The sequence below is a fragment of the Bufo gargarizans genome, chromosome 8 (genome assembly GCF_014858855.1).
Source record: "Bufo gargarizans isolate SCDJY-AF-19 chromosome 8, ASM1485885v1, whole genome shotgun sequence".
Taxonomy (NCBI): domain Eukaryota; kingdom Metazoa; phylum Chordata; class Amphibia; order Anura; family Bufonidae; genus Bufo; species Bufo gargarizans.
In genome coordinates this window covers 188,266,553-188,293,856 of record NC_058087.1, presented here as the reverse complement: position 1 = coordinate 188,293,856, position 27,304 = coordinate 188,266,553, and the positions used below count along the sequence as shown (strand labels likewise).

Here is a 27,304-nt window from a genome sequence, read left to right as displayed (position 1 = left end):
TGATGTCGGCGGCTGTCCTTCGGTACGCAGTCCCCAGCAGCCACTATTTTTCGCAGTGTGCTGTGTCCACCTTACACCAGCATGTGTCCCAGAATATCACCCATGCTCTGACAAACGCAGTTACTGGGAAGGTCCTGTTGTGGAAATTTTATTATGCGGACATTTTATCTTAGGATGTGTGTGTGTTTTATAGATTGTCATCATGTCTCTCAGTGGTAATGGTAGATTATTGTATACATGTGTTTGTATGGGGTGTGTCCATTGTCTGCACAGCCACATTGGCTGCCCCTCCCTGTCCTTTGATATGTCATCACTTCCTGTATCCTTGTCTTGGGCCAGCCCCTTTTACACCTTTGGTTTTTAGTCAATAAAGGACGCACTGGGCATGGAGGAGGAAGGAGATGGTCAGGGGAATTGAAACAAGATGGTAGCATTTGTGTGGTTCTCTGGCTGCGGCTGATGGAAGATGGAGTTGCCTTTTCCTTACACTAACTTTGATGCGGGCTGATTACAACTATTAATATTTTTACCACAACAGATGGCGAGCTCAGGAAGGAAATAATTTTTTTCCCTGATATCAGCAGAACTTAAAAGGAGACACAGTTTAATTTTCAAAAATCAAAAAAGGCCGGCATAAGGTAATATCCTTTTCTTTACTCTCATTTTTGAGAAAGTTTTGCTCTTTGTGAACTGAAATCTGTGTACTCCAATCTGCTGGTATCAGAGGAAAAAGAAATCTGTTCAAACAACCTATGTGGTTGTTGTCTGCCGCATCAAGGGGTGTGGGGATAAGGTAAGTGTTTTTCCATTGTGTTGATTGTACAGAGATTGTATGATGAGCAGTACAGGGAATTGTGTTTTTTGTAACTTCTTAACTTTTTATTTTACTGTGATTTTGTAAGAGGCGATTTTATAGAGGCAACAATTGGTTTTAGTGTCTGTACATTAGAGACAGCGTTCAGAGTGGTTTTTGTATTGTTAGCCTGTAAATCACCCATAGAGTGGAGGTTTTGCTCTGGTTTAAACATAGGGAAATATAAAAACTGTTTTTATTGCTGGATATTGTAGACACTATCTTGATTTCCTTTGTGTGACCATGCTTGTAGGCCATCTTTACCATGCTTGTAGGCCATCTTTACCATGCTTGTAGGCCATCTTTACCATGCTTGTCGGCCATCTTTACCATGCTTGTCGGCCATCTTTACCATGCTTGTCGGCCATCTTTACTATGCTTGTCGGCCATCTTTACCATGCTTGTCGGCCATCTTTACTATGCTTGTCGGCCATCTTTAAGTTTGTCGGCCATCTTAATTAGTTTGCTATGGGAAGCGATTTGATTATTTTTGCCTGAAATGTTAGTTTTGTTGAATAGTTATCTTGTCTTTTTGTAACCCTTCTATGTACAGTTTGATTTTGTTTTAATAAGTTTTGTGCTGATATCGGTTTAGTGTTCGGTTATGTTATAGCTCAGTGACCAGTCTGATACAGGAACCATTGTGTGAGCATTAGTGGCAGTTTAGTGGTGAAATCGTCCTATAGTTGATGATTCTGCTTAATGTTTGTGTATCTGTGGCTGTTACACTGAATTGTAGACTCGTTTGGCATAATTAATGTGGGTATTACAGTGTAGAAAGGAGGTACTTGTAGTTCTGTGCCAAAAGTATTGGGACAACTAGTACTAGTGTTTTGTTTTTTTGTAGCAACCATTGTGGTGTTTGTTTTCTGGTGCAATGGAAAGTATTTTTAAAGAAGTAACAAACTTGAAGGACACGGCAGCCATTCTTCAGGCTATGCAGGGATCTACTGATTCATGGCTGCAGGCCCAGAATTGTGTAGCAAACCTGATCAGTAGCAAAAAAAAAATGGCGCAAAAGGAAAGGCAAGTATGCTCTGATTTTTGCTGCTGGGTGGATAGCGGATAAATATCAGGAGTCTTGTAGGCTGAAGCTGAGTTTGGAAGGAGAAGTGGAAGATTTAAAAGTGGAAATTGTTAAATTGAGATCTCTTGTCCAGCAGGCAGCTGAAGCTAGCGCTAATTATGAATGTACTGTGAGGGGTAATACTGCACTGTGCAAGGAGAATGAAGGTTTATCTGAAAGCCTGATGCATGCACAGGGTGCTGTAAGAGAATTGCCAGAGTTATTGAAACCACCCCTTGGAGAGTAATGTGTCTGGGATTAGAGGCAATGTATGGTCACGATATTGTAATGTTGCTAATGGCAACAGACACAGGTATGTTAAGTACCCCAGAACCACACCTAGCGGCGAGGTGGGGTAATGGTCCCAGACATGCTTCTTTGCAAAGGCAGAGAACCCAGGGACAGCCAAGATCTTGGATCAGTGAGGCGGATTTTAAATCAATATGAACGGTTAAAATGTGAAAGAAACCGGTTTTGGGACCTTGTGATGTTAAATCCTGCTTCTCTGGTCAAATGAATCTGAAGCTGTTTGGGGCTGGGCAAATTAACATTTCAATTACTGGGTGGGTAGGAATTTCTCCTGTACGGTTTCAGGGGAACCCTCCAGGACATTGATTTGTTAATTCAGTCTTATACAATTGTATGTGTTCCAAGTTTTTGTATGCGTTTTGGGTTAAGGTCAAATTAATTTTTTACTGAAGCTCAATGTATGTAATCAAGTGTTTTTTTCCTTTTTATTTTTCAGTTATATTTGTCTATTTTTGTGTGGGTATTTCTTTGATTAATTTATATTTACATTTTTCTTCTTTTACTCATTTTTATTTTTTTGGTTTTTATTGCATATTTGCTGCTTTTCTTTCTCTCCCTCTCTTTTCTCTGTAGATTTGGTTAGGAGTATTGGGGGTCTCATGATATTGTGTGGGAACTACTGTCTGAATTCAAGGGCTGCTGCTGAGCGAGAGGTTTCTGATCAGTCACTGCAAAAAGGGTCTTTGTGTGCTGTTCAGCTTGACTATATAGAATCATATCGGCAAAGGAAAGTGAGTTGATGAGCATTTTTTAAGGAGACAAGGTGATGTATATCACCTGGGCATACCAATAGCTATGTGAGTAACCCCATTCCCCACAGGAGTAATGTTTGTTTGTTTCCTGTGCACCCCTCGTCCCCACAGAGGGTACTGTGTGTTCTCTGTGCACCCCCCTTTTCCACTCCAGGTCAATTGGAAGCCCTATCCTGTGGTCAGGTCACTATTCAGAGCCAAAACCGAGGCTGGTATATCTCATTAGGAGACTCAGAGGGCCGCCGTGTGTCGGTGAGAGCCCTTTTCCTCACACTGATTACTCCTTTTCCTGAGGTCTAACTAGGGTGAACGGGTCCGTGTGTCGGTGCCAGAAACCCTAGGGCAACTCAGAGGCGAACGAAGAGGAGTAGCAGCCGTCCAGGCGTTTGTCGCAGGACACTGGAGGTGGACGCACCTACTTTTAGAAAATTCCTTGCGTAGGTCGCAGGAAAATTTATGCTCGAGCATGGGTTTAGGGAAAATTAGGGATCAGAAGGGTACCACTTCTGACTACTATAGGACAGCCAAGCAGTACATGAAATCCATCTATAGAGGAGGAGTTGTTAAGCCCCCTCAAAGATTGGCACCAAGGGACTGTAGGTTCAGAGTGGATCATCCCCAAAGAAGGGACCTTTGAGGTCTGGATTGGGAAAAAGTTTGTCCGTAATTTCCCCACTAGACTCCAAAGCCATGGTTCCCTCCAGAAAGCAGAACTGTGGCTGCACGAAACCATCGATCTCCAGCAACAGGACTCCCATCCCGCTAAGACTGCAGAGTCCAAGAGAAGCGCTTTTCTTTTTCTCTTTCTCTATCTCTCTCATCCCTCCGTCATCTCTCCATCTAACCTTGAGATGATGCACCATGCTAATCCAGCTTCTCTTCGTCCTGGTTTTAAGGCCGATGAGAAGGGGGGAAAGTGGTGCAGAAATCAACGATCTTCAAACCTTCTAACCTCTCAAATGTCAATCAATCACAACTGCCTTTTCTTTGCTGGTACTTGGGTCAGATTTTTGCAAAGTAGGTAAAAATCACGGCCGATCCATGGCCTGAATGTTCCGCTGTAACCCTTTTATTCCATCAGGTATGCCTCCAGGCAGCCCCACGGGTTATCACCCGATGTCCACCACCGGGTTCAGGAGTTGCTCCCGGACCCAGACTCAATAACCAGTGTTCATTCTAGCCAACCAGGTGATTGGGTCGTGCTAAAGAAACATCCGAGGACGGGACTAGAGCCGAGATATCTTGGGCCATTCCAGGTGCTGCTGATGACGCCAACCTCTCTGAAGTTCGAGGGACGAGACAACTGAATCCACACCGGTCACTGCAAGAAGCTGCTCAACTAAGTCAAAGAATGCAGAGTATCACTTTTGTTTATTTGTTACAAGGAGGCATTTGTTGATAGACAATATTAATATTAGCTCTGGCTCCTGCTCCTCGCTTGTTAATCCTGTATGGGTGTCCCGGCAGCTAGGCGACCCGTAGATTTGGGATCCTCCAGTTGTGAGGAAGGTATATGGTTATGCCAGGCTAGCAGACACCATTGACAAGGGTCAGGCCCATACTGACAGGAGCAGGGCAGGGGCAGAGCTATGACTAGTGAGAGTCAGAATCCTTTTTAAAGCCTTGGGAGGTCTTGGGGCTCACTGGTTTTCCATTGGATCCGGGCGAAAGGAAATAGGACATATACTTATGTTTTTTTGTCTCCATTCCTTCTATACGCCGGAGTGAGATGTTCCTGATGTCTAATCGACTGATATACCGAAGCCCGAACAGACAAGACGCCCTGAAGACCAAACCATGGACCAGATGCAGAGGATTCCAAACCAGCCGGCGACCAACGCGAAACGCCACCTCCTAAGTCACCTCCCGAAGAAAAGAAGCTACGTGTCAAGATTGACTTTCTGTTTTCCATAATCTGTTTTGTTTTATGGATTCAGGACTTTTCGTAGACAAGACTGTTTTTTTTTTTGCAAAGAAGAAGATCAAGATTCGTCAAGGGACACTGGGGAGCATATGACAAAGAGGGACTGTTGTGGAAATTTTATTATGCGGACATTTTATCTTAGGATGTGTGTGTGTTTTATAGATTGTCATCATGTCTCTCAGTGGTAATGGTAGATTATTGTATACATGTGTTTGTATGGGGTGTGTCCATTGTCTGCACAGCCACATTGGCTGCCCCTCCCTGTCCTTTGATATGTCATCACTTCCTGTATCCTTGTCTTGGGCCAGACCCTTTTACACCTTTGGTTTTTAGTCAATAAAGGACGCACTGGGCATGGAGGAGGAAGGAGATGGTCAGGGGAATTGAAACAAGATGGTAGCATTTGTGTGGTTCTCTAGCTGCGGCTGATGGAAGATGGAGTTGCTTTTTCCTTACACTAACTTTGATGCGGGCTGATTACAACTATTAATATTTTTACCACAACAGTCCACTTAACCACGCACACATGGACACGTGCTGATGGCCAGGGAAGCTACATTTCCCTGATCGCACACTGGGTGAATGTGGTGGAAGCCGGGAGTGAGTCGTACCCTGGGATGGCACAGGTGCTACCCACGCCCAGGATTGAGGGCCTCATGTCCATCAGGGTCTCCGCCAGCAGCTATTTTACTGGCTCCAACCCCCCACTTCTCCTCCTCCACCTCATCCTCCTCCACTTTCACCTCCAGCACCAGTCAGCAATCAGTAGCTAGCTGGAAGCAGTGTAACACTGCTGTGGGTAAGCGTCAACAGGCCGTGCTGAAGCTTATCTGCTTAGTGGACAAACAGCACACCGCCACAGAGCTTTTGCAGGGTATAAGGGACCAGACCGAGCTGTGTCTCTCGCCACTCAACCTACTACCAGGCATGGTTGTGTCTGACAATGGCCGTAACTTGGTGGCGGCTTTGGAGTTTAGCAACCTGACACACATTCCATGCCTAGCCCACGTCTTAAACTTAGTGGTTAAGCGGTTTATCAAAACATACCCCAATTTGCCAGAGCTACTAGTGAAGGCGCGCCGCATATGTGTCTATTTCCGCAAGTCGTCCTCAGCGTCAGCCAGTCTGTCAACGCTGCAGCAGTGCTTGCGGTTTCCAGCTCACTTACTGTTGTGCGACGTGAGCACACGCTGGAACTCTACTTTCTACATGTTGGCCAGGCTTTGTGAGCAGCAGAGGGCAGTTGTGGAATACCAGCTGAAACATGGTCATCGCCTTTCCAGTCAACTGCCACTATTCACAAGCGAGGAGTGGGCATTGATGTCAGACCTGTGTGAGGTTTTAAAAACTTTGATGACTCCACACAGATAGTTAGTGGCAATAACTCTATTATCAGCGTAACCATCCCACTGCTGTGTCTACTCAAACGATAACTGCTCACAATTAAGAATGTGGCAGACGAGGAAATGGGGGAGGACATCACACAGGCTGATACCCAGACCACCCACAGTTCGTCTTCTCAGCGTGAATTGGACCATGAAGAGGAGGAGGAGGAGCTGGAGGCAGTTGCCTCTGCTACAGAGGGTAGTAGCCATGGAACTATAATTCCATCTGTTCAGCGTGGATGGGCAAAAGAGAAGAAGAGGAGGAGGTCGACATCGACATCTTGCCTGTTGGTACTCTGGCACACATGGCTGAATTCATGTTAGGCTGCCTTTCCCGCGACCCTCGCGTTATACGCATTTTAGATAACACGGATTACTGGGTGTTCACCCTTCTCGGCCCCGCTACAAAGAGAACTTCTCGTCTCTAATTCCTGTGGTGGAGAGGACGAGTAAAATGGTGCAATACCAGAAGGTACTTGTTGAGAGATTATTCCAGAATTTTCAATCTGACAATGCTGGCGGCAGAGTCCGTACTTCCTTAGGCAACCAGGGAAGGGAGACAATGGGAACACACAGCAGTTTCAACAAAGCCAGGGCAACACTCTCCAAGGCATGGGACACTTTCATGATACCCCACCAGCAACCTCACCCTGAAGCGCGGCCTAGTGGAACAAGGAGGGAAAAGTTTTGGAAGATGATGAAGGAATACATAGCAGACCATGTCAGCGTCCTAAATGATCCCTCAGTGCCTTACAACTACTGGATGTCCAAGCTGGACACGTGGCACGAACTTGCGCTCTACACCTTGAGGGTGCTGGCCTTCCCTGCCGCCAGCGTTTTGTCTGAGAGTGTATTTAGTGCTGCTGGTGGCATCATAACAGATAAGCATATCCACTTGTCCACTAGCAATGCTGACAGGTTGACTCAGATAAAAATGAACAAGGCCTGGATTGCCCCTGATTTCTCAACTCCACCAGAGGAACGCTGAGCTAAGGATTTGAAAGGATTTCAATCTATCATTTATAATGTACTCAATCTACTGTAGTGTATTCCCATGCACCTTTTCCACCACAAAAAGAGTGTATGGTTGAATCTTGTTTTCTACTTCTCCTCCTCCGCCTCATCCAGATTGTATATATTCCCTCCACTATAATTTTTTTATAGGGTCTGCTCAACTGCAGGCCCTCAACTCTAATTTTTTTTACTGGGTCTGCTCAACTGCAGGCCCTTAACTCAAATTTTTTTAGAGCGTCTGCTCATCTGCAGGCACTTGCATATAATGTTTAAGAGCATATGCTCATCTGCAGGCACTCACATATAATGTTTGAGAGCGTATGCTCATCTGCAGGCAGTCGCATATAATGTTTGAAAGCGTCTGCCCATCTGCAGGCACTCACATATAATGATTTAGAGCATCTGCTTATCTGCAGGCACTTGTATATAATGTTTTAGAGTGTCTGCCCATCTGCAGGCACTCACATATAATGATTTAGAGCGTCTGCTCATCTGCAGGCACACGCATATAATGTTTTAGAGCGTCTGCTCATCTGCAGGCACTCGCATATAATGTTTGAGAGCGTCTGCTCATCTGCAAGCACTTGTATATAATGTTTTAGAGTGTCTGCCCATCTGCAGGCACTCACATATAATGATTTAGAGAGTCTGCTCATCTGCAGGCTCTCGCATATAATGTTTTAGAGCTTCTGCTCATCTGCAGGCACTCGCATATAATGTTTTAGAGCGTCTGCTCATTGCAGGCACTCGCATATAATTTTGGAGAGCATCTGCTCATCTGCAGGCACTCGCATATAATGTTTGAGAGCGTCTGCTTATCTGCAGGCACTCACATATAATGATTTAGAGCGTCTGCTCATCTGCAGGCACTTGCATATAATGTTTTAGAGAGTCTGCTCATCTGCAGGCACTCACATATAATGATTTAGAGAGTCTGCTCATCTGCAGGCACTCGCATATAATGTTTTAGAGCATCTGCTCATCTGCAGGCACTCGCATATAATGTTTTAGAGAGTCTGCTCATCTGCAGGCACTCGCATAAAATGTTTTAGATGGTCAGCTCACCAGCAGGTCCCCGCCCCTAATGTTTTAGAGGGTCAGCTCAGCAGCAGGCCCTCACCACTGATATTTTAGATGGTCAGATCAGCAGGCCCTTGCACCAAATGTTTTTGAGGGTCACCAGCAGGCCATTAATGATAATTTTTCAAGGGTGTGTATGATGCCCTTCTTTATGTGTAACAAAGGGTGTATTAGAGTGCCAGTTCCTTTGGCAGCCCTTTCCCTTAGTGCAGAGGCTTTATGAGTGTAAGAGTCCCACTACCTGAACAATTGTACCACAATGTGAATGAGGCCCTCCTTTATGTGATATACAGGCTGTTTCGGAAGTGCCTCTTCCTTGTAATTTTCTGCAGCACTTGCACTTTATATACAAGTAAATATACAGGAAAGAATATTTCTTAACAATTTTTACTGTAAAATAAATTTTTTGGGGGGGTTTTGTGCGTATGTTGATCAGTCTGTAAAAGTGTGGTACAACACGGACAAAATGGTTCCCCGCAGCGACCTGGGAGTCCAACATGCATCCAGACATCGTCACCATGCTGTTCCCGATCCATTTCGGTGGTGTTTCTGTCACTTTCTGACATTTTCCAATGGACCAGGCACCCTCCCCTCTTCAGAGCAGGAAGTGCCTGGTTGTCTCCCATTGACTTCCATTATACTTGGGTGCTCGGTCGAGCGCATGAATATCGCAATGTGTTTTGGTCGAACACCTGAATACTTTGGTGCTCGCTCATCACTAGGTATCATCTGTGCAATTTTTCCGGATACATTAAATTTGGCTATAGGGGATGTTGTTGAGCCACTTTCTGTGCTGATTGCTGCTGTAATGTAAACAGTTGCTACTATTTACTGATTTAAAATGTGTAGAAGTGATGAAATCGGTATTGTAATGTATAATGTTTATATCTACAAATGCAATACTTGTGATGTTAAAATCTAGCGACAGTGATACTCCCGAGTTGTTCCGATTGAGTGTACTGTGGAAGGGTTCTAGAGATGCTTGTCCCCTTTCTAGATAAAAATCAGGTCATCTATATAACGTTATAACTATCTCACCACTAACATATTTATAATTTTATTGGTGTTATATCTGCCAATTTTTGTGTCAACTTTAAGTGCTCATCAATTGAAGTCCTTTGCATTTTTTATCAATGAAAGTTGTAAATTTGCCCCCCCCCCTCCACCCACACACATTTCCCCGCATTTTTTAGCTTTAAATGTCAAATGTTACATGTCAATGTGACCCACTCTTTGGTTTGATGAAGGGGCCTGTCTGACCCCAAAATATGTCACTCATAAGAGGTAATACAGAAAATCTATCTACTTCTGCTGTCCTGCCTGGTTGCGCCACTGATCTCGTTTGTCCTGCTACTGCACCAGATCCTGCACGGCCATGCTCGAAGGAATATGTGTGGTAGCGCCGGCGATATAATAACCTACATGCTGGATCGGACATTGTGCTCCTAGTACAACGCCATAAGGTGAGCCTCTCTAAGTAGAAGCTTTAACTTATTCCTCCTTACTGTCCTATGTGCGCTGCTCTCTGTGCTCTCTTCTAGCTCAAGGGAATGTCAGCATTGGACATCCTTTTTGCTGCTCCCGTCGGATCTTCAAGCACAGCCAGACAAAAAAACAACTGAAACCAACTGCACAACCTACTATAACAAACACTTCCACTTTTCTGTAGTGTGTTCTCAGCCTTCATCTACTAGCCACCTCCTACATTCTCTCCTGAATTTTCAAGATCCAGACATCCATCCTTGCACATTATCTTTTTCACAACAGTTTATCACATCCTTTTTAGAGTGTCCTTTCCTACTCTCTATGTTCTCTTTTGATCCCTAGACTTGCTCTGTGAGGTCCCCATGGTCTGCTTGGTCCAATCACAGGACTTTAGCCTGGCTCACAAGGCACCTTACACCCCAAGTTCTAAGTAAACAGCAGGCCTCCCAGGATTCCTTTAGGTCCTCGTACCTCAGACAACAGTCCTTCTGGTACACCTAGTCAGGATGTTTCCACGGAACACTCTGACCACACGCTAAAGTCTATGGCAGCCTTAGCTATACTTCATTTACTTATGCACCACCTGATGTGTCTATAGTGTATTCGGAAATACACTATACTTTGTGGAAGGTTCTCTTATCAATTTCCAAATCCTATACCACATCCTCATAATCCCACTGGTTATGTTTTTCACACACATTCCTTAAGCAGGACAGACTCTTCTTGCCACGTACAAGAAGTCACACCTACTGGAATCCCTCATCATTCAGGGATTCTCATCCTTATATTTCCTTGCAACTGCTTAGGAGGGTCTGTCCTTCATGGTGAGCGATCCTCATCGATCTGAGTCATCTCATGTGCAGTTCAGTCCCTGTTCAGGCGCAAAGTTTTCTGTGAGCAACTTCTGCTCTACCAATGTGCTGATAGTGTCAAATCAAGAGTTAAGTCCAGCAGCTCAGGAAGATCATCACAGAGACACAGGGAGGTGTGTTCTCCACACACACGATAACCTTTTATTCAGCAAGAGTGTATATATATTTACAGCATATCAAAATGGCTCTAGGCTAGGCGTGTAACTACCATACCAGCAGACCATGTGACTGTTACGGTGCCCGGGGCAAGAGGGGACCCAGTTGAGATCATCCCTTCTTTTACTAGGGGTGAAAACTTGGTCAGGAGTCTAACTTCTAAAAGAACAACTTTTAGCAAATGAGGCAGTGGGAAAAAAAAGGCCTATGGGTCATTGAAAGGGGTTTAGGCAGAAACCCTTCTCTCCAGTTTGGAGGGCCTAGTTTGATCCTTGCTATAGGGCCCTTAAATCTCTATGTACACCACTGCTCTAGGCCAAAAAGCAGTGAAACTCATGAAAGTGGAGACAAGCATTTGGCATTGAGTTTGTATATCTTGTCCAAGAGATTATGTAAAAATGCAAGCATCAGCATAAGAATAATGGCGCATGAGAATATGGCAGACAAGATGCAGTGTATATGATTTCCTTCACACGTATGACACCCTACACATCATGTAATTTCTAACAACACATGGCATACATGTCTGGGGTCAGCACATAGGACGCATCCACATGAAAATTAAATAGGACTAGTGATGGAATAATGATGTTTATTGTGGTTATTACAGGAACGACATCACTGTGTGAATTTATATTAAGGTCTGTCTCTAGGTCATGTTGTAAAATGGTTGCTTTTTCTGTTGTCATGTTGTTAATAAAGTTTAGTGTAGCGGGAAAAAAGACAACGCACACATACCTGTTTCTACACAGACACTGATGAGAAGCTGCTGCAGCAGTAATACTGTATATAGTGTTCAGGTTCTGCTCCTCAGTACACTATTTTTCACCTGTTAGATACCTGGGTGGTTAACTGAAAGCCAGGTCACATGATACTTGTGAGGGTCACGTGACTGACACCATGTTTAGTCCTGTCCAGCTCTTCTTTGGAGGCATTTTACAGGACTAAAGTAGGCCGTACCATTATACTGAGAGGGTGACTATAATCAAACTGGAAATAATATATTCAATTTGTGTTGCTGATGTTATAACTAAAGATAAGCAAAGTTATGAAAAATTCAACATGGCTGCTTTACCAAATTTCACAAAGAAATTTGATTAGAGAAGAAATTAGTTTGTCACAAACCACATTTCTTTGTATGTATCCGGTGCAATGACGAGTAACGGCGATCACGACGCCTGCTGTCTTTGAACCCCTCAGATGCCGTGAAAATCGCTGATTGCGTCATCTGAGGCTGACATTTAGGCCTTTCACTGATCAATCAGGGTAAGAAATAAAAAATAAATACTCATTTTATTCATTGGGTCGCGTAGAGGCCATAGCGACCATGTTGATTGAAGACACCATGCATAATCTTGCGATGTGACATGATGACGTCACAACGTCAACCGGGCGCAGTGACGTCATCACCGATCACTTTGCGTGGTATCTTCAATCAAGATGGCCACAACTGCCTCTTCGTGGGCAAATGGATGAGGTAAGTATGGTTTTTTTAGCGCAAGGAAATTCAGCTTTTTGGCGAGTCAAATTTTTCCTGGTCAACACTAGTTACAACCTCTACTTTGCAAACTTTGTGCCATAGTCCTATAGAGAAGCATAGCTTGCATGGAGCGCCGACTCCTCTTCAAACTGTTGATCGGCGGGGTGATATTGATGACCTATCGTGACTATAGGTCATCAATATATATGGCTGGACAACCCCTTTAACATTATTCAGCAATGTATCATAGCCTTAAGTATATGGCTCAGAGTCTAGAGTATCTGTCTCAGGGTAAAAGTTTGCTACCTGTGTCTAAATACCCCGACTAAGTCAGAGTTGATATCCCCATTACACTGAGTTTCCAGGGTACATGCTCACCTTCAAGTGGATCCCTTGATATTCCTTAACTTTTTAACAATATTTCAGTTCCCAATGACACACATGTCCTTAATGCTGTAAGCTCATACCCTCAAGCAACCCTACACTGGAGAGATGTTCAGTTTTGCCAAGCCCAAATGGCTGAGCCATATCTGGAGAAAAAGAAGTGTAGTCACTATGCCAACCGTCTTCAGGAGCTGGTCCTGGAATTGGCAGCATTGTTGTAATACTCTGTTAATAAAGTATTGTTTCGGCACCTTTAATTCTCTACACATTACATTCTAATTCTACAGGAAAAAGAGCTTGTGCTGGAGAAAGCTTGGCCAGAATGGAACTTTTCCTGTTCTTCACTGGACTTCTTCAAGCATTTACTTTCTATCCACCACCAGGAGTTTCCAGGGAAGATTTAACTCTCAAGCCCGATGTTGGATTCACATTAACCCCTGCAAAATATATGACATGTGCCAAACTGAACTAGTAGTGTATTTTGGACACAATTAACAACACAGAGGCTAACGTTGGTGTTGATTATGTTTATAATGGGTTTTCTGTGAAAAGTATTTCTGTATTGAAAAGCCATCTTAATTACACATGACACACCTGTAGAATAATTTTTACGCTTACTTCTGAAGTTTTCTGGATCGACCAACCAGGAACCTTATCATGCGATGTTTCTGTTGAGATGACCTCTTTTTCCAGGTTTCCAACATGATAGAGTTGTGGATATCATTCTTGATCAACTAAGATGGCCCACATATACTCCAGATCTTAGACACTGCCTTATGTACTCGATTTGGGACCAAAGCATGAAGGTTTTGTCCTACCCAAGAGGACCCTCCTCCTTGATGTTTCATATATGACATATGCTGTACTGATGTTAGTGTGAAGCCATTACAATATGGCGCTGGCACCTAGATATTTACATAGTTAACATACCAAAGTTAGTAAAATAATGCACAATGAGCAGATGCCAAGTATTATCTCTTTTCTTATTTTTTTTATTTTAGCCAATGAAACAATGGCATGAGCATCAGTAGAGGAACGCCCTCTCTGATAATATAAAAACTGCTTAACTTCCTGTAATAAATGAGAACTGCTTTGACCATGCCTGGTGTCAGTGTGGTTTCTTCCATGCATGTAAAATCCTTGGATTAAGACAATTTGGAGCAGTAGAGCAAATACATTTGGCTTGAAATGAGAGCAGCTTTAACAAACATGGGCTATGGAAGGGATGTCATTTCCTCTGTGGACAGAGTTAGAACTATTCCTCTCCCTAACGTATGTGCAAACTCCTGTATCCACCTCATTTGCACACTCACCAGGGGGAGAAAACATTCTGTCTCCTTCCATAGTATGGTAAGTATATTACTAACTTTCACCTACAGGTACAGTGTATTCATTGCAATGGCGGTAGCAATGAGGGGCCTGCTGAGTCCCAGAAAGCCCATTTTATAGATTTAATTTTGTGCCTGTAATCAGCCATCTACACTCACTGGCAGCAGATCTGCCCATGTAAAAAGACCCAAAATCTTGTTTTGCCCATAACACAGTAGGATTGATAGTTAGTGTTAGTCAACACATGTGTACCTACGAAGCTGACAAATCTGTTATATGTGCGCTTGGCAGCTGAAGGCATCTGTGTTGGTCCCATGTTCATATGTGTTTTAGTATATGCAAATAAGCCTCTAAGAGCAACAGGGGCATTGCCGTTACATTTGGAGGCTCTGATCTCTCTCTGTAACAGTGGGTTGCACAGGAAAGAACCACCATAATATACCAAGATGTATTGATGTCTTCAAGCTGACTTTACAATTGGATATAATTAGAGATGAGCGAATTAAAAAAAAAATTGATTCGGTCGCTTCGCCGAATTTTCCAAAAAGATTTGATTCGATCCGGATTAATTAGTGGCGAATCATGTTAAAAAACTGGTACTTCCTGGCTGCAGACAGCCTGTTCAGTGGTGTAGAACACTGTGCCTTGCAGAAACACATATAGGGAGTCTGCTGTGGTAGTGAAATAATACTGTGAGTCAGTATGACATGCAGATGACAGGTATCGCTCTTAGAATCACGGTACACTTCCCTTATTTGGGCAGTCACGGGGCCAACACTGACCAAATAACTCAAGTATGAACTCAGCCGTACAGGTCGATGTTAGCGTCAGGTATAAAGAACCGTTCAGAGGCCCAAGATCCTACTATAGCATGAAAGAGCGCACTCCTTTTACACCGTCGTCAGCTGATTCCACATAGATGTCTACAGAACTTGTTCTGTTAAACGCTTATACAAGTAGAGCCCCCGACAGAGTGCAGAGGTGTCAGCAGAAGGTTTGTGTTGACATCACTGATTATTTTGCCCTTCCTCTCATCTGTCAGAACAATAACCCCCAAAAGAACGGATCCTGTCTGTTGAGCATCCGCCTTCACTCGGCCAGTAATGCTACCCACTCCTGCTTTAGGCTACCAAATCATAAGCCAATTCTTATGAGATCATACAGGTCTTACAGCTGCTACACAGACAGGATCCGTTGTGTGTCTCCTTTTTCCTTCCTTCTGACAGATCAGAAGAAGGGTTAAATAAATGATGATGTCAACCTGGCCAAAAAGGCAAAATAGTGGCTTAGTCATGATGTAGGGAGGGTGGGAACAGCATGAGAATTGTGGCCCAATGACATAGTGTAGAGGTGGTGGCAGCAGCCTCAGGAGACCACAGAGTGGCAAGGTGACATAGTGTGGAAGTAGCAGCAGCATCAGGAGACCACAGAGTGGCACAATGACAGAGTTTGTAGGTGGCAGCAGCAGCATGAGAAGGCTACAGAGTAGAAAGGTGACATAGTGTTGAGGCCTCAGGAGACCACAGAGTGGCAAAATGACATAGCGTGAAGCTGGCAGCAGCATTAGGAGACCATAGTGTGGCAAGGTGACATAGTGTGGAGGTAGCAGCAGCATCAGAAGACTAAAGAATGGCAAGGTGACATAGTGTGGAGGTGGCAGCAGCATCAGGAGACCACAGAGTGGCACAAGGACAGAGTGTGGAGCTGGCACATGTCCTATTTTTGTCTATATTACAGACAAGGATAGGACAGTCCTATAGAGGGCTGGATGTACCCTTCCGGTATCCCTGTTTTGCAAATTGACTAGCATTTCTATAGCTTCAAATAGTTGACTTTAGATTACACTGGCAGATTGTCTGCTAGATCATCGCTAATGAGCATTCATAGTAAGGCTCGATAATGATGATCTGCAGCTCATTCATTGGGCAATCCCAATCTTTCAACATGTTTAAAAATCATCCTTTCAGGTGACAGATCGTGTGGAGTAATCAGTACTCTGCTGCCGGCAAACAATGATTCAGTATGGGGAAGAGCGATGGCATAACGATAGCTCTTTCCCAGACTGAGGAGGAGATCGCTGCTTGTATAGCGAGCAGATCACTGCTGGGAAGGAACGCTCCCCAACTGCCCCCCAGCCCCCACGACAATGGCCTGGCTGATCTTTTTATGTAATACATCCTTAACCTAAGGGTTACTGATTAAACATATCTATCATCCACTATGGCACCTTGTTTCTTCTCATAGAGGTTAGACAATTCCTTTAAATGGGTTGTACAGGATTTTACTATCCTGTTTGCTATTACTGTCCTGAGGAAAGGCCATCAATATCTCGTTGGCAGAGGTCCAAAAGACCACACCCCCACGATCAGCATTTTTTGGGTAACTCCAGTTCCAGAAATCAGCACTGGACCTACACAGCCCTTGCCTTTGTCTAGCTGGTTACTGAAGAGCTGCACCCACCTAAGTGAATGATAGCTAAATCTATCTACGACACCATGGATGGAGCTGTGCAGTTCTGGAGATGACTTCCAGCCCTGGAGCAACTCTACAAACAGCTGCTCGGTGGAGATGCGGGATGGCAGAGGATAGGCTATAAATAGTTAAATCGTGGACAACCCCTTTGAAAGGGTCATCCGATATAGTGTTGCTCGCGAATATTCTAATTGCGTATTTTTATTTGCAAATATCGTCACTTTGAGAATTCAGGAGAATTCACGAAGATGTAGAATATATTCGTAATCACGAATATTCAAGAATTTTTTTTCATCAGTAACCTCCCTTCTTGCTTGTGGGCCAATGAGAAGGCTGCAATGTCTTTGTCTGACCTTAGCAACATCCCTAGCAACCAATAGGAAAGTTGCCTACCCCTTACTATATAAGAAACTCCCCAGCAGCCATTGTCTGCAGTTTTTTGAAGTTCTGAGAGAGAGAGCAGTGTCATTGCTGTGCTCTGTGCTTTCATCTGGATCCTATTCCTTATCCAATTACATTAGATAGTTAGCTCATACATATAATACAGATAGTTAGTGGGAAATAGTCAGTGTAGGTTAGATAGTGATATAGTGTAGCTGATACCAGTGCAGGGTGTTAGGTAGTGTGATAGGAATTACTGTCCCTACATAAAAATATATTGGAGCACAGTGCTGTAATGAAAAATCACGATGCTGCCAACCATTTTCTCCAGTCTCAGGAAACTTTTAGGAACTTGAAAAATAAAGCAAACGTGAGGCACGCCTGTACTGCGTGCACAATATGCGCATATTACATTACCGATTTTCCCAATCAAGAATATAATGACTGGAGATCACACATTGGTGAATTGGTGAATTTGCAGGTGTTTGCTAATTCGTGGTGAATATTAGGTCAAAATTACGCGAAATATCTCGAATTCGAATATTGCCTATGCTGTTCATTACTAATCCGATATTAGAAGGAAAGAAAAGAAAGATCGGCTTTTCCACTGTTGCACACAGTCTATAGTTGTTTCTGCAGATCACTCATATTTATGTGAATAAGGCTGAGCTTCAGTACCATACATAGTCGATAGACTAGAGTGGCACTCTTTCTAGAAGAAAGTAGACCTCCAGCTTCTCAAAGGGAATAATAATTCATAGTTTTAAAACCAGGACTGGGATTTAATTTAATTTATTATAGCCACTGAGTGACTGATTAAAAACTATTCATATAACACCACCTGCTATCTGTCCTTTTTCTAATTTCTGTGTTCACCTCACTGAAGTGGACGCACATGCTCAGTTCCATCCTTCAACTGCCACTAACTGCATAAGAAAGGACATGCCACCCAACATTTCGTTAGGTGAAATGCAATAACAGGAGGAGGAGGAGAACACAGTCCAACAGCAACAGGCATGTGGAATGGCAGCGGGCCAGTAAGTTAATCCAAGTTGGAAATTAAATCCAGGTGCTCATATATCCAGCCAGCAGTGCGTTCAGAACAGACTCAGGACTTCGCTATGGCTTTTCTAACCGACTTTTTGACTAGAGCCGATGTGATAATATATTTTGCAGTTTGCATTGTTTTGCTTATCTACTGGTTGAATGGATCTAAGAAGAGCAGAGCAAAGATGCCTCCTGGACCTACCCCTCTGCCCTTCATTGGAAACCTCCACCAGCTGGACCTGAAAAACACCCACCAGTCACTGATGGAGGTAAGATTCCATATTTGCCAGGGGCATCCCTAGTATGATGTATATGTTTCTAATTAATTATTTAACATTGTAATTTATTATTTTTGGCACATTTTGAAGTTGTTAGTACCTTGCTTTAACATCAGCTCATGCAAGGTTTGCTTTTTAATGGTTAAAATGCAATGCAATCTGACAGCACCATGTTATAGATCAGGAGAAGCTAATCGGATTGATATACAGTGCCTTGAAAAAGTATTCATACCCCTTTAATTTTTTTCATGTTACACCCATAAACTCAAATGTATTTTATTAGGATTTTATGTGATAGACCGACACAAAGTAGCAGGTATTATATGTGTGAAGTGAAAAGAAAATAATAAATGGTTTTCAAAATTTGTAATAAACAAAAATTTGGTCAGAGTTGATGGGAAGATGGATGGAGCTAAATACAGGGAAAACCTGGAGGAAAACCTGGTAGAGGCTGCAAAAGACTTGAGATTGGAGCGTAGATTCACCTCCAGCAGGACAACAACCCTAAGCATCCAGCCAGAACGACAAAGGAATAGTTTAGATCATGGGTGCACAACCTGCGGCCCGGGGGCCACATGCGGCCCTTGATACCATTCTGTGCGGCCCCCAACTATCTGGTAACAGAAATGTATGTCTATGTCTTGTGGCTGCTCACATGTATTTTTCATGTATTCCCCCATTAGATGTGAGTCCTGGAAGTGTAACCAGACATTTATAGTATATACAGTACGTACAATACACCATAAATACAATATTTCAGTTCTTAATACCCCCTTTAAATTTTATTTTCGGCCCTCGTGATCAGTTCAGTCTGGCAATGTGGCCCCCAACCAGAAAAAGTTGTGCACCCCTGGTTTAGATTAAAGCATGTATGTGTTATAATGGCCCAGTCACAGTCCAGACCTAAAGCCCATTCAGATCTAGGACTTGATCATTGCTGTTCACAGATGTTCTCCATCCAATCTGATGGAGCTTGAGCTATTTTGCAAAGAAGAATAGGCAATAATTTCAGCCTCTAGATGTGCAAACCTGGTAGAGACAGACCCCCAAAACTTGCAGCTGTAATTACTGCGAAAAGTGGTTCTACAAAGTATTGACTCAGGGAGGCTGAATACAAATGCACACCACACTTTCCAGATTTCTATTTACTAAAACTTGTGAAAACCTTGTATCATCTTCTTTTCACTTCTCACATACCTGCTACTTTGTGTTGATCGATGGCATTAAATCCCAATAAAATACATTTAAGTTTGTAGGTGTAACGTGAAAAAATGTGGAAAAGATTAAGGGGTATGAATACTTTTTCAAGGTGCTGTATAGCTTTGTAGCAGAAGATTTAGTAAAACCTGCAATTTATACATTTATACCTTTGCTTTTTCTACCTTCTGTAAATACCTTCTGTAAATACATTTTATAGAGCTCCTCCTGCTCTATAAAATACTGCCTGCAGATTGCACACCTCAGCACTTCCGTCACTCACCATAAAACTTCCATTTTTTTTTATACCAGTGGTTATATATTGTCAGAATGGGTGTCTCTTGTCTTTCTAAAAAGGGTAATAGGTAGGAGTCCTGGATGTGGACTGGCACCTATCAGACATATACACTTTCTTGATATTCCATAAATATCTCAGATGGTATTAATAACATTTTAAGTTTTATTGTGAACCATGGAGTTAGTTCTATCTGGCAATGTGACCCTCAGTCTAGAAAAAATTGTGCACATTGGAGAAATATTAACAGTTAACATCTGAAAGGTTGCAAAAGCAAAGAACACAAACGTTGGATAAGAATCCGTAATTGTTCAAATCATCACCATTATCCCACCATCCCTCTCGTGACCTGAATTCAACTCTACAAGAATTGATCTGAAGCCAAAACCTCAGGGACTCTCCTGATTCATATTAAACCTTCCTCACAAGCTTTAGTGAGTTTCATCAGACTGTTGATTATTTGCTGATTTGAAGATATATTTGCACTGGATCAAAGAGCAGGTAGATAAGAACCCTGTGGGGTATGGAGTAGCGATCTATAGTTTATGTGATTATATGAAACTTTGTAATCATTAAACTTTGAATTTCCTCACCTTCCACCAGCTTCAGTTCTGTTTTTGTCCTCACAAAATGTATCCTGATGTATTACAATAAATAGGAGACAGGGAGGAGGGGGATGCAGCTGCAGATTCTCCCTTGCCTTTTCCATGAAACTGTATGTTGTGAGGCAGGAAGGTGCAGAACTGGGAGGACTTCTTATTGACTAGCAGTTTTTTGTGCACCTGTATGGGATTGGTGAGCAACAGCCAACTATAAATTAAAGGGAAACTGTTGCCAGCTTTATGTCGCCCTCTCTGAGAAGTTGGTGCTGGAGTTACACAGTTCTGTGTATTGTGCATTGGACGGAGCTGGTTACTGCACCACCGCTCCCATTCTCTTCAATGCAACCAGCTCCATCCACTGTACAATGATCAGAACCGTAGAGATCCAGGGCCAGAGCTAATCAGCTGGGTGTTTGAACGATAAGCCAACTAGAGTAAAATCCTGGAATAACCCTTTAAGGCAGATACTGTAGGCTATAGAAATGGATGTGAATCTATAGTTGGACTATGTAGCAGTTTTGCGTATGTTCTGTATGGTGGTGTGAGTGCATCCTTATTGGCTTTGTTTTAGAGTCACTGGATTTGAGAAAACGATTGATATCAGTTACCATTTCACTGCCAATGATGATATTTTGCAGATGTCTGAGAAGTACGGGGACGTTTTTACTCTGCATTTTGGACCCAAGAGAGTAGTGGTCATTGCTGGATACAAGGCTGTGAAAGAAGCTCTTGTTACCCAAGGTGATGATTTTGTAAACAGGCCAAGCTCTCCACTCTTGGACTTAATATCAAAGAACCATGGTAAGTATATTGGGCTTCCTATGAATCCTACAATTTCTCTAAACAAGCTTGCTAGTTGGGTAAAATATTCTATAGTCCAGTCGTCCACCTATAGAGACTGTAGGGACTATTGCTACTTTGGCTAATTAAAGAGTCACATCGGTCAATGCCAAATCAATACATTGCCCTACAAGGAAACATCCCCCAGATCTCATGTTCAGTAGGTTACATGTTGTAATCCTTGGTGCACACTAGCTTCAAAGAAAGCCAACCTAAACTGAAAATGTTGGCCACTCCAAACATCTGAACCAATTTTCATGTATTTATTTTACTCACTTATCTAGTGCTGACATATTCCACAGTGCTGTACAGATATTATCACTCACAACTCACAATCTAGAGTCCCTATCAGTATGTCTTTAGAGTGTGGGAGGAAACCGAAGAACCTGGAGGAAACCGCCACAAACATGGGAAGAACATACAAACTTCATGCAGGTGGTCTGGTATTCTGTAATACATGCAGATAGAAACTAGTGGCCATTGTGATTTTTCTTTCTTTCTCTCTTTCTTTCTTCACCATCATCTATGTCATGAACATCATCAACCTAATTTTACTACCTTCCCTCCCTTCCTCTTTTCTATCTTCTTCTTCCTCTTCTTTGTTATGTTCAGCGGATGCAAACTCGCTGTCCCACGAGACCAATTTCCTCAGAGGGCAATGTCTATTTGAACCCCTCGAGGGGTGTACCAAGTGCTACCTCTGAGGGGGATTGGGACACAAGGGAACTGGGACTGATCTCCAGGTGGTATTGTACACCCAGAGGCCCCTTGTTCCGTTCCTGTGAGCGCGCGCGCTGCCACCTAGGGACCGCCACCTCCGGACCGCAGATCTGCGTTAGGCGGTCCGGAGGTGGTTAAACAAGAAGCAGGGACCGGCTCATCAGACGGAAGTGTAGTCAGGATACGAAGGCTGAGGTCAAGGCTGGCAGCAATAAGGCGAAGTCTGTGAACATATTCCTATGTCACAGGCAGGCAGCAAATAGGCAAAGTCTGTTTAACCACTTTAACCCCGCTAGCTGAAACCCCCTTAATGACCAGAGCACTTTTTACACTTCGGCACTACACTACTTTCACCGTTTATCGCTCGGTCATGAAACTTACCACCCAAATGAATTTTACCTCCTTTTCTTCTCACTAATAGAGCTTTCATTTGGTGGTATTTTATTGCTGCTGACATTTTTACTTTTTTTGTTATTAATCGAAATTTAACGATTTTTTTGCAAAAAAAATGACATTTTTCACTTTCAGCTGTAAAACTTTGCAAAGAAAACGACATCCATATATAATTTTTTTGCTAAATTTATTGTTCTACATGTCTTTGATAAAAAAAAAATGTTTGGGCAAAAAAAAAATTGTTTGGGTAAAAGTTATAGCATTTACAAACTATGGTACAAAAATGTGAATTTCCGCTTTTTGAAGCAGCTCTGACTTTCTGAGCACCTGTCATGTTTCCTGAGGTTCTACAATGCCCAGACAGTAGAAAAACCCCACAAATTACCCCATTTCGGAAAGTAGACACCCTAAGGTATTCGCTGATGGGCATAGTGAGTTCATTGAACTTTTTATTTTTTGTCACAAGTTAGCGGAAAATGATGATTTTTTTTATTTATTTTTTTCCTTACAACGTCTCATATTCCACTAACTTGCGACAAAAAATAAAAAATTCTAGGAACTCGCCATGCGCCTCACTGAATACCTTGGGGTGTCTTCTTTCCAAAATGGGGTCACTTGTGGGGTAGTTATACTGCCCTGGCAATTTAGGGGCCCATATGTGTGAGAAGTAGTTTGCAATCAAAATGTGTGAAAAATGGCCGGTGAAATCCGAAAGGTGCACTTTGGAATGTGTGCCCCTTTGCCCACCTAGGCTGCAATAAAGTGTCACAGATCTGGTATCGCCATACTCAGGAGAAGTTGGGGAATGTGTTTTGGGGTGTCATTTTACATATACCCATGCTGGGTGAGAGAAATATCTTGGCAAAAGACAACTTTTCCAATTTTTTTATACAAAGTTGTCATTTGACCAAGATATTTATCTCACCCAGCATGGGTATATGTAAAATGACACCCCAAAACACATTCCCCAACTTCTTCTGAGTACGGCGATACCAGATGTGTGACACTTTTTTGCAGCCAAGGTGGGCAAAGGGGCACATATTCCAAAGTGCACCTTTCGGATTTCGCAGGCCATTTTTTACACATTTTGATTGCAAAGTACTTCTCACACATTTGGGCCCCTAAATTGCCAGGGCAGTATAACTACGCCACAAGTGACCCAATTTTGGAAAGAAGACACCCCAAGGTATTCCGTGAGGGGCATGGCGAGTTCCTAGAATTTTTTATTTTTTGTCACAAGTTAGCGGAAAATGATGATTTTTTTCTTTTTTCTTTTTTTCTTACAAAGTCTCATTTTCCACTAACTTGCGACAAAAAATAAAAAATTCTAGGAACTCGCCATGCGCCTCACTGAATACCTTGGGGTGTCTTCTTTCCAAAATGGGGTCACTTGTGGGGTAGTTATACTGCCCTGGCAATTTAGGGGCCCATATGTGTGAGAAGTAGTTTGCAATCAAAATGTGTGAAAAATGGCCGGTGAAATCCGAAAGGTGCACTTTGGAATGTGTGCCCCTTTGCCCACCTAGGCTGCAATAAAGTGTCACAGATCTGGTATCGCCATACTCAGGAGAAGTTGGGGAATGTGTTTTGGGGTGTCATTTTACATATACCCATGCTGGGTGAGAGAAATATCTTGGCAAAAGACAACTTTTCCAATTTTTTTATACAAAGTTGTCATTTGACCAAGATATTTATCTCACCCAGCATGGGTATATGTAAAATGACACCCCAAAACACATTCCCCAACTTCTCCTGAGTATGGCGATACCAGATCTGTGACACTTTATTGCAGCCTAGGTGGGCAAAGGGGCACACATTCCAAAGTGCACCTTTCGGATTTCACCGGCCATTTTTCACACATTTTGATTGCAAACTACTTCTCACACATATGGGCCCCTAAATTGCCAGGGCAGTATAACTACCCCACAAGTGACCCCATTTTGGAAAGAAGACACCCCAAGGTATTCAGTGAGGCGCATGGCGAGTTCCTAGAATTTTTTATTTTTTGTCGCAAGTTAGTGGAAAATGAGACTTTGTAAGAAAAAAAGAAAAAAGAAAAAAATCATCATTTTCCGCTAACTTGTGACAAAAAATAAAAAATTCTAGGAACTCGCCATGCCCCTCACGGAATACCTTGGGGTGTCTTCTTTCCAAAATTGGGTCACTTGTGGCGTAGTTATACTGCCCTGGCAATTTAGGGGCCCAAATGTGTGAGAAGTACTTTGCAATCAAAATGTGTAAAAAATGGCCTGCGAAATCCGAAAGGTGATCTTTGGAATATGTGCCCCTTTGCCCACCTAGGCTGCAATAAAGTGTCACACATGTGGTATCGCCGTACTCAGGAGAAGTTGGGGAATGTGTTTTGGGGTGTCATTTTACATATACCCATGCTGGGTGAGATAAATATCTTGGCAAAAGACAACTTTTCCAATTTTTTTATACAAAGTTGGCATTTGACCAAGATATTTCTCTCACCAAGCATGGGTATATGTAAAATGACACCCCAAAACACATTCCCCAACTTCTCCTGAGTACGGCGATACCAGATGTGTGACACTTTTTTGCAGCCTAGATGCGCAAAGCGGGCCAAATTCCTTTTAGGAGGGCATTTTTAGACATTTGGATCCCAGACTTCTTCTCACGCTTTCGGGCCCCTAACATGCCAGGGCAGTATAAATACCCCACATGTGACCCCATTTTGGAAAGAAGACACCCCAAGGTATTCCGTGAGGGGCATGGCGAGTTCTTCAAAAAAAATTTTTTTGCCACAAGTTAGCGGAAATTTTTTTGTTTTGTATTTTCTCACAAAGTCTCCCTTTCCGCTAACTTGGGACAAAAATTTCAATCTTTCATGGACTCAATATGCCCCTCACGGAATACCTTGGGGTGTCTTCTTTCCGAAATGGGGTCACATGTGGGGTATTTATACTGCCCTGGCATTTTAGGGGCCCTAAAGCGTGAGAAGAAGTCTGGAATATAAATGTCTAAAAAATTTTACGCATTTGGATTCCGTGAGGGGTATGGTGAGTTCATGTGAGATTTTATTTTTTGACACCAGTTAGTGGAATATGAGACTTAGTAAGAAAAAACAAAAACAAACAAAAAATTTCCGCTAACTTGTGCCCAAAAAAATGTCTGAATGGAGCCTTACAGGGGGTGATCAATGACAGGGGGGTCATCACCCATATACACTCCCTGATCACCCCCCTGTCATTGATCACCCCCCTGTCATTGATCACCCCCCTGTAAGGCTCCATTCAGACGTCCGTATGATTTTTTACGGATCCACGGATACATGGATCGGATCCGCAAAACGCATATGGACGTCTGAATGGAGCCTTACAGGGGGGTGATCAATGACAGGGGGGTGATAAATGACAGGGAAGTGATCAGGAAGTCTATATGCGTGATCACCCCCTTGTCATTGATCACCCCCCTGTAAGGCTCCATTCAGACGTCCGCATGTGTTTTGCGGATCCGATCCATGTATCCGTGGATCCGTAAAAATCATACGGACTTCTGAATGGAGCCTTACAGGGGGGTGATCAATGACGGAGGTGATCAGGGAGTCTATATGGGTGATCACCTCCCTGTCATTGATCACCCCCCTGTAAGGCTCCATTCAGACGTCCGCATGTGTTTTGCGGATCCGATCCATGTATCAGTGGATCCGTAAAAATCATACGGACGTCTAAATGGAGCCTTACAGGGGGGTGATCAATGACAGGGAAGTGATCAGGAAGTCTATATGGGTGATCACCCCTCTGTCATTGATCACGCCCCTGTAAGGCTCCATTCAGACGTCCGCATGTGTTTTGCGGATCCGATCCATGTATCCGTGGATCCGTAAAAATCATACGGACCTCTGAATGGAGCCTTACAGGGGGGTGATCAATGACAGGGGGGTGATAAATGACAGGGGGGTGATCAGGGAGTCTGTATGGGGTGATCAGGGGTGATCAGTGGTTCATAAAGGGTTAATAAGTGACAGGGGGGGTGTAGTGTAGTGTAGTGGTGTTTGGTGCTACTTTACTGAGCTGCCTGAGTCCTCTGGTGGTCGATCCAAACAAAAGGGACCACCAGAGGACCAGGTAGCAGGTATATTAGACGCTGTTATCAAAACAGCGTCTAATATACCTGTTAGGGGTTAAAAAAATCACATCTCCAGCCTGCCAGCGAGCGATCGCCGCTGGCAGGCTGGAGATCCACTCTCTTACGTTCCGTTCCTGTGAGCGCGCGCGCTGCCACCTAGGGACCGCCACCTCCGGACCGCAGATCTGCGTTAGGCGGTCCGGAGGTGGTTAAACAAGAAGCAGGGACCGGTACACAGAAAAGCAGAATCACACTAAACACCTTCACACAATAGGGCTGCACAAGCTAGTGACCAAGTTGCTAAGGCGCCTTCCTGTAGAAGGAGGTGCCTTTAAATACATCCTGCAGACCAGCCATAGGCTGGAGAAGATAGGCGGAGTGTGCGTGCGGCCTCACATAAGGAGGAGAGACACACCCGCAGATACCCTATATGCACACAAAGAACTCTGAGTCAAAGCGCAAGCTCCACTCAGAGCCAGGAGGGGAATGCCAACAGGAGCGCAGCCCACAGCTAAGAAGCCTGATGGACATGCCTATGAGCATGGCGAACAGCAGCGGGGAGGAGTGAGGAAGCCTGGCGCCCGTGCCTAAGTGTGGGGACAGAATCAGGGTGCCAGGTTCATATTCTTCTTTTGCCTCTTCTTCTTCTTTTTTTTCTTCTTCTTCTCCTTCCTCTTCTGCGATTGTCATCATCATCAATTTAATTCTACTACCCATAAGGTTACAATGGCGGTATCCTGATGGTTGTCGCTGTCCCTGGAAGTCTTCTAAAGCTACAGAAGCCTATAAGGCCCAGCCACCGAACTGGTGGCATACTGGCAGTGTAATGAATTACAATACTGCATGTATTGTAATGCGTTGTAGAGGGGATTAGGCCCCCAAAAGTTAAAGTCCCATA

The 27,304-nt window shown here is 43.4% G+C and overlaps 2 protein-coding genes across 3 annotated transcripts in view; both read left to right on the top strand.

Annotated features, from left to right (window-relative positions):
- The window catches only part of LOC122944441 (cytochrome P450 2K1-like), a 53,717-nt gene extending 39,856 nt beyond the window's left edge, over positions 1 to 13,861 (top strand). For both annotated transcript variants that reach the window (XM_044302712.1, XM_044302713.1), the window contains exon 9: positions 13,048 to 13,861. In XM_044302712.1, the coding sequence (XP_044158647.1) occupies positions 13,048 to 13,232 (185 nt within the window). In that variant the 3' untranslated portion in view covers positions 13,233 to 13,861. The remainder of the gene's footprint in view (positions 1 to 13,047) is intronic.
- A 4,076-nt stretch (positions 13,862 to 17,937) lies between these two features.
- LOC122944442 (cytochrome P450 2K1-like) overlaps positions 17,938 to 27,304 on the top strand; it is a 44,373-nt gene continuing 35,006 nt past the window's right edge. The window contains exons 1-2 of the mRNA XM_044302715.1: positions 17,938 to 18,258; positions 21,000 to 21,162. Coding sequence (XP_044158650.1) covers positions 18,064 to 18,258; positions 21,000 to 21,162 — 358 coding nt within the window. The 5' untranslated portion in view covers positions 17,938 to 18,063. The remainder of the gene's footprint in view (positions 18,259 to 20,999; positions 21,163 to 27,304) is intronic.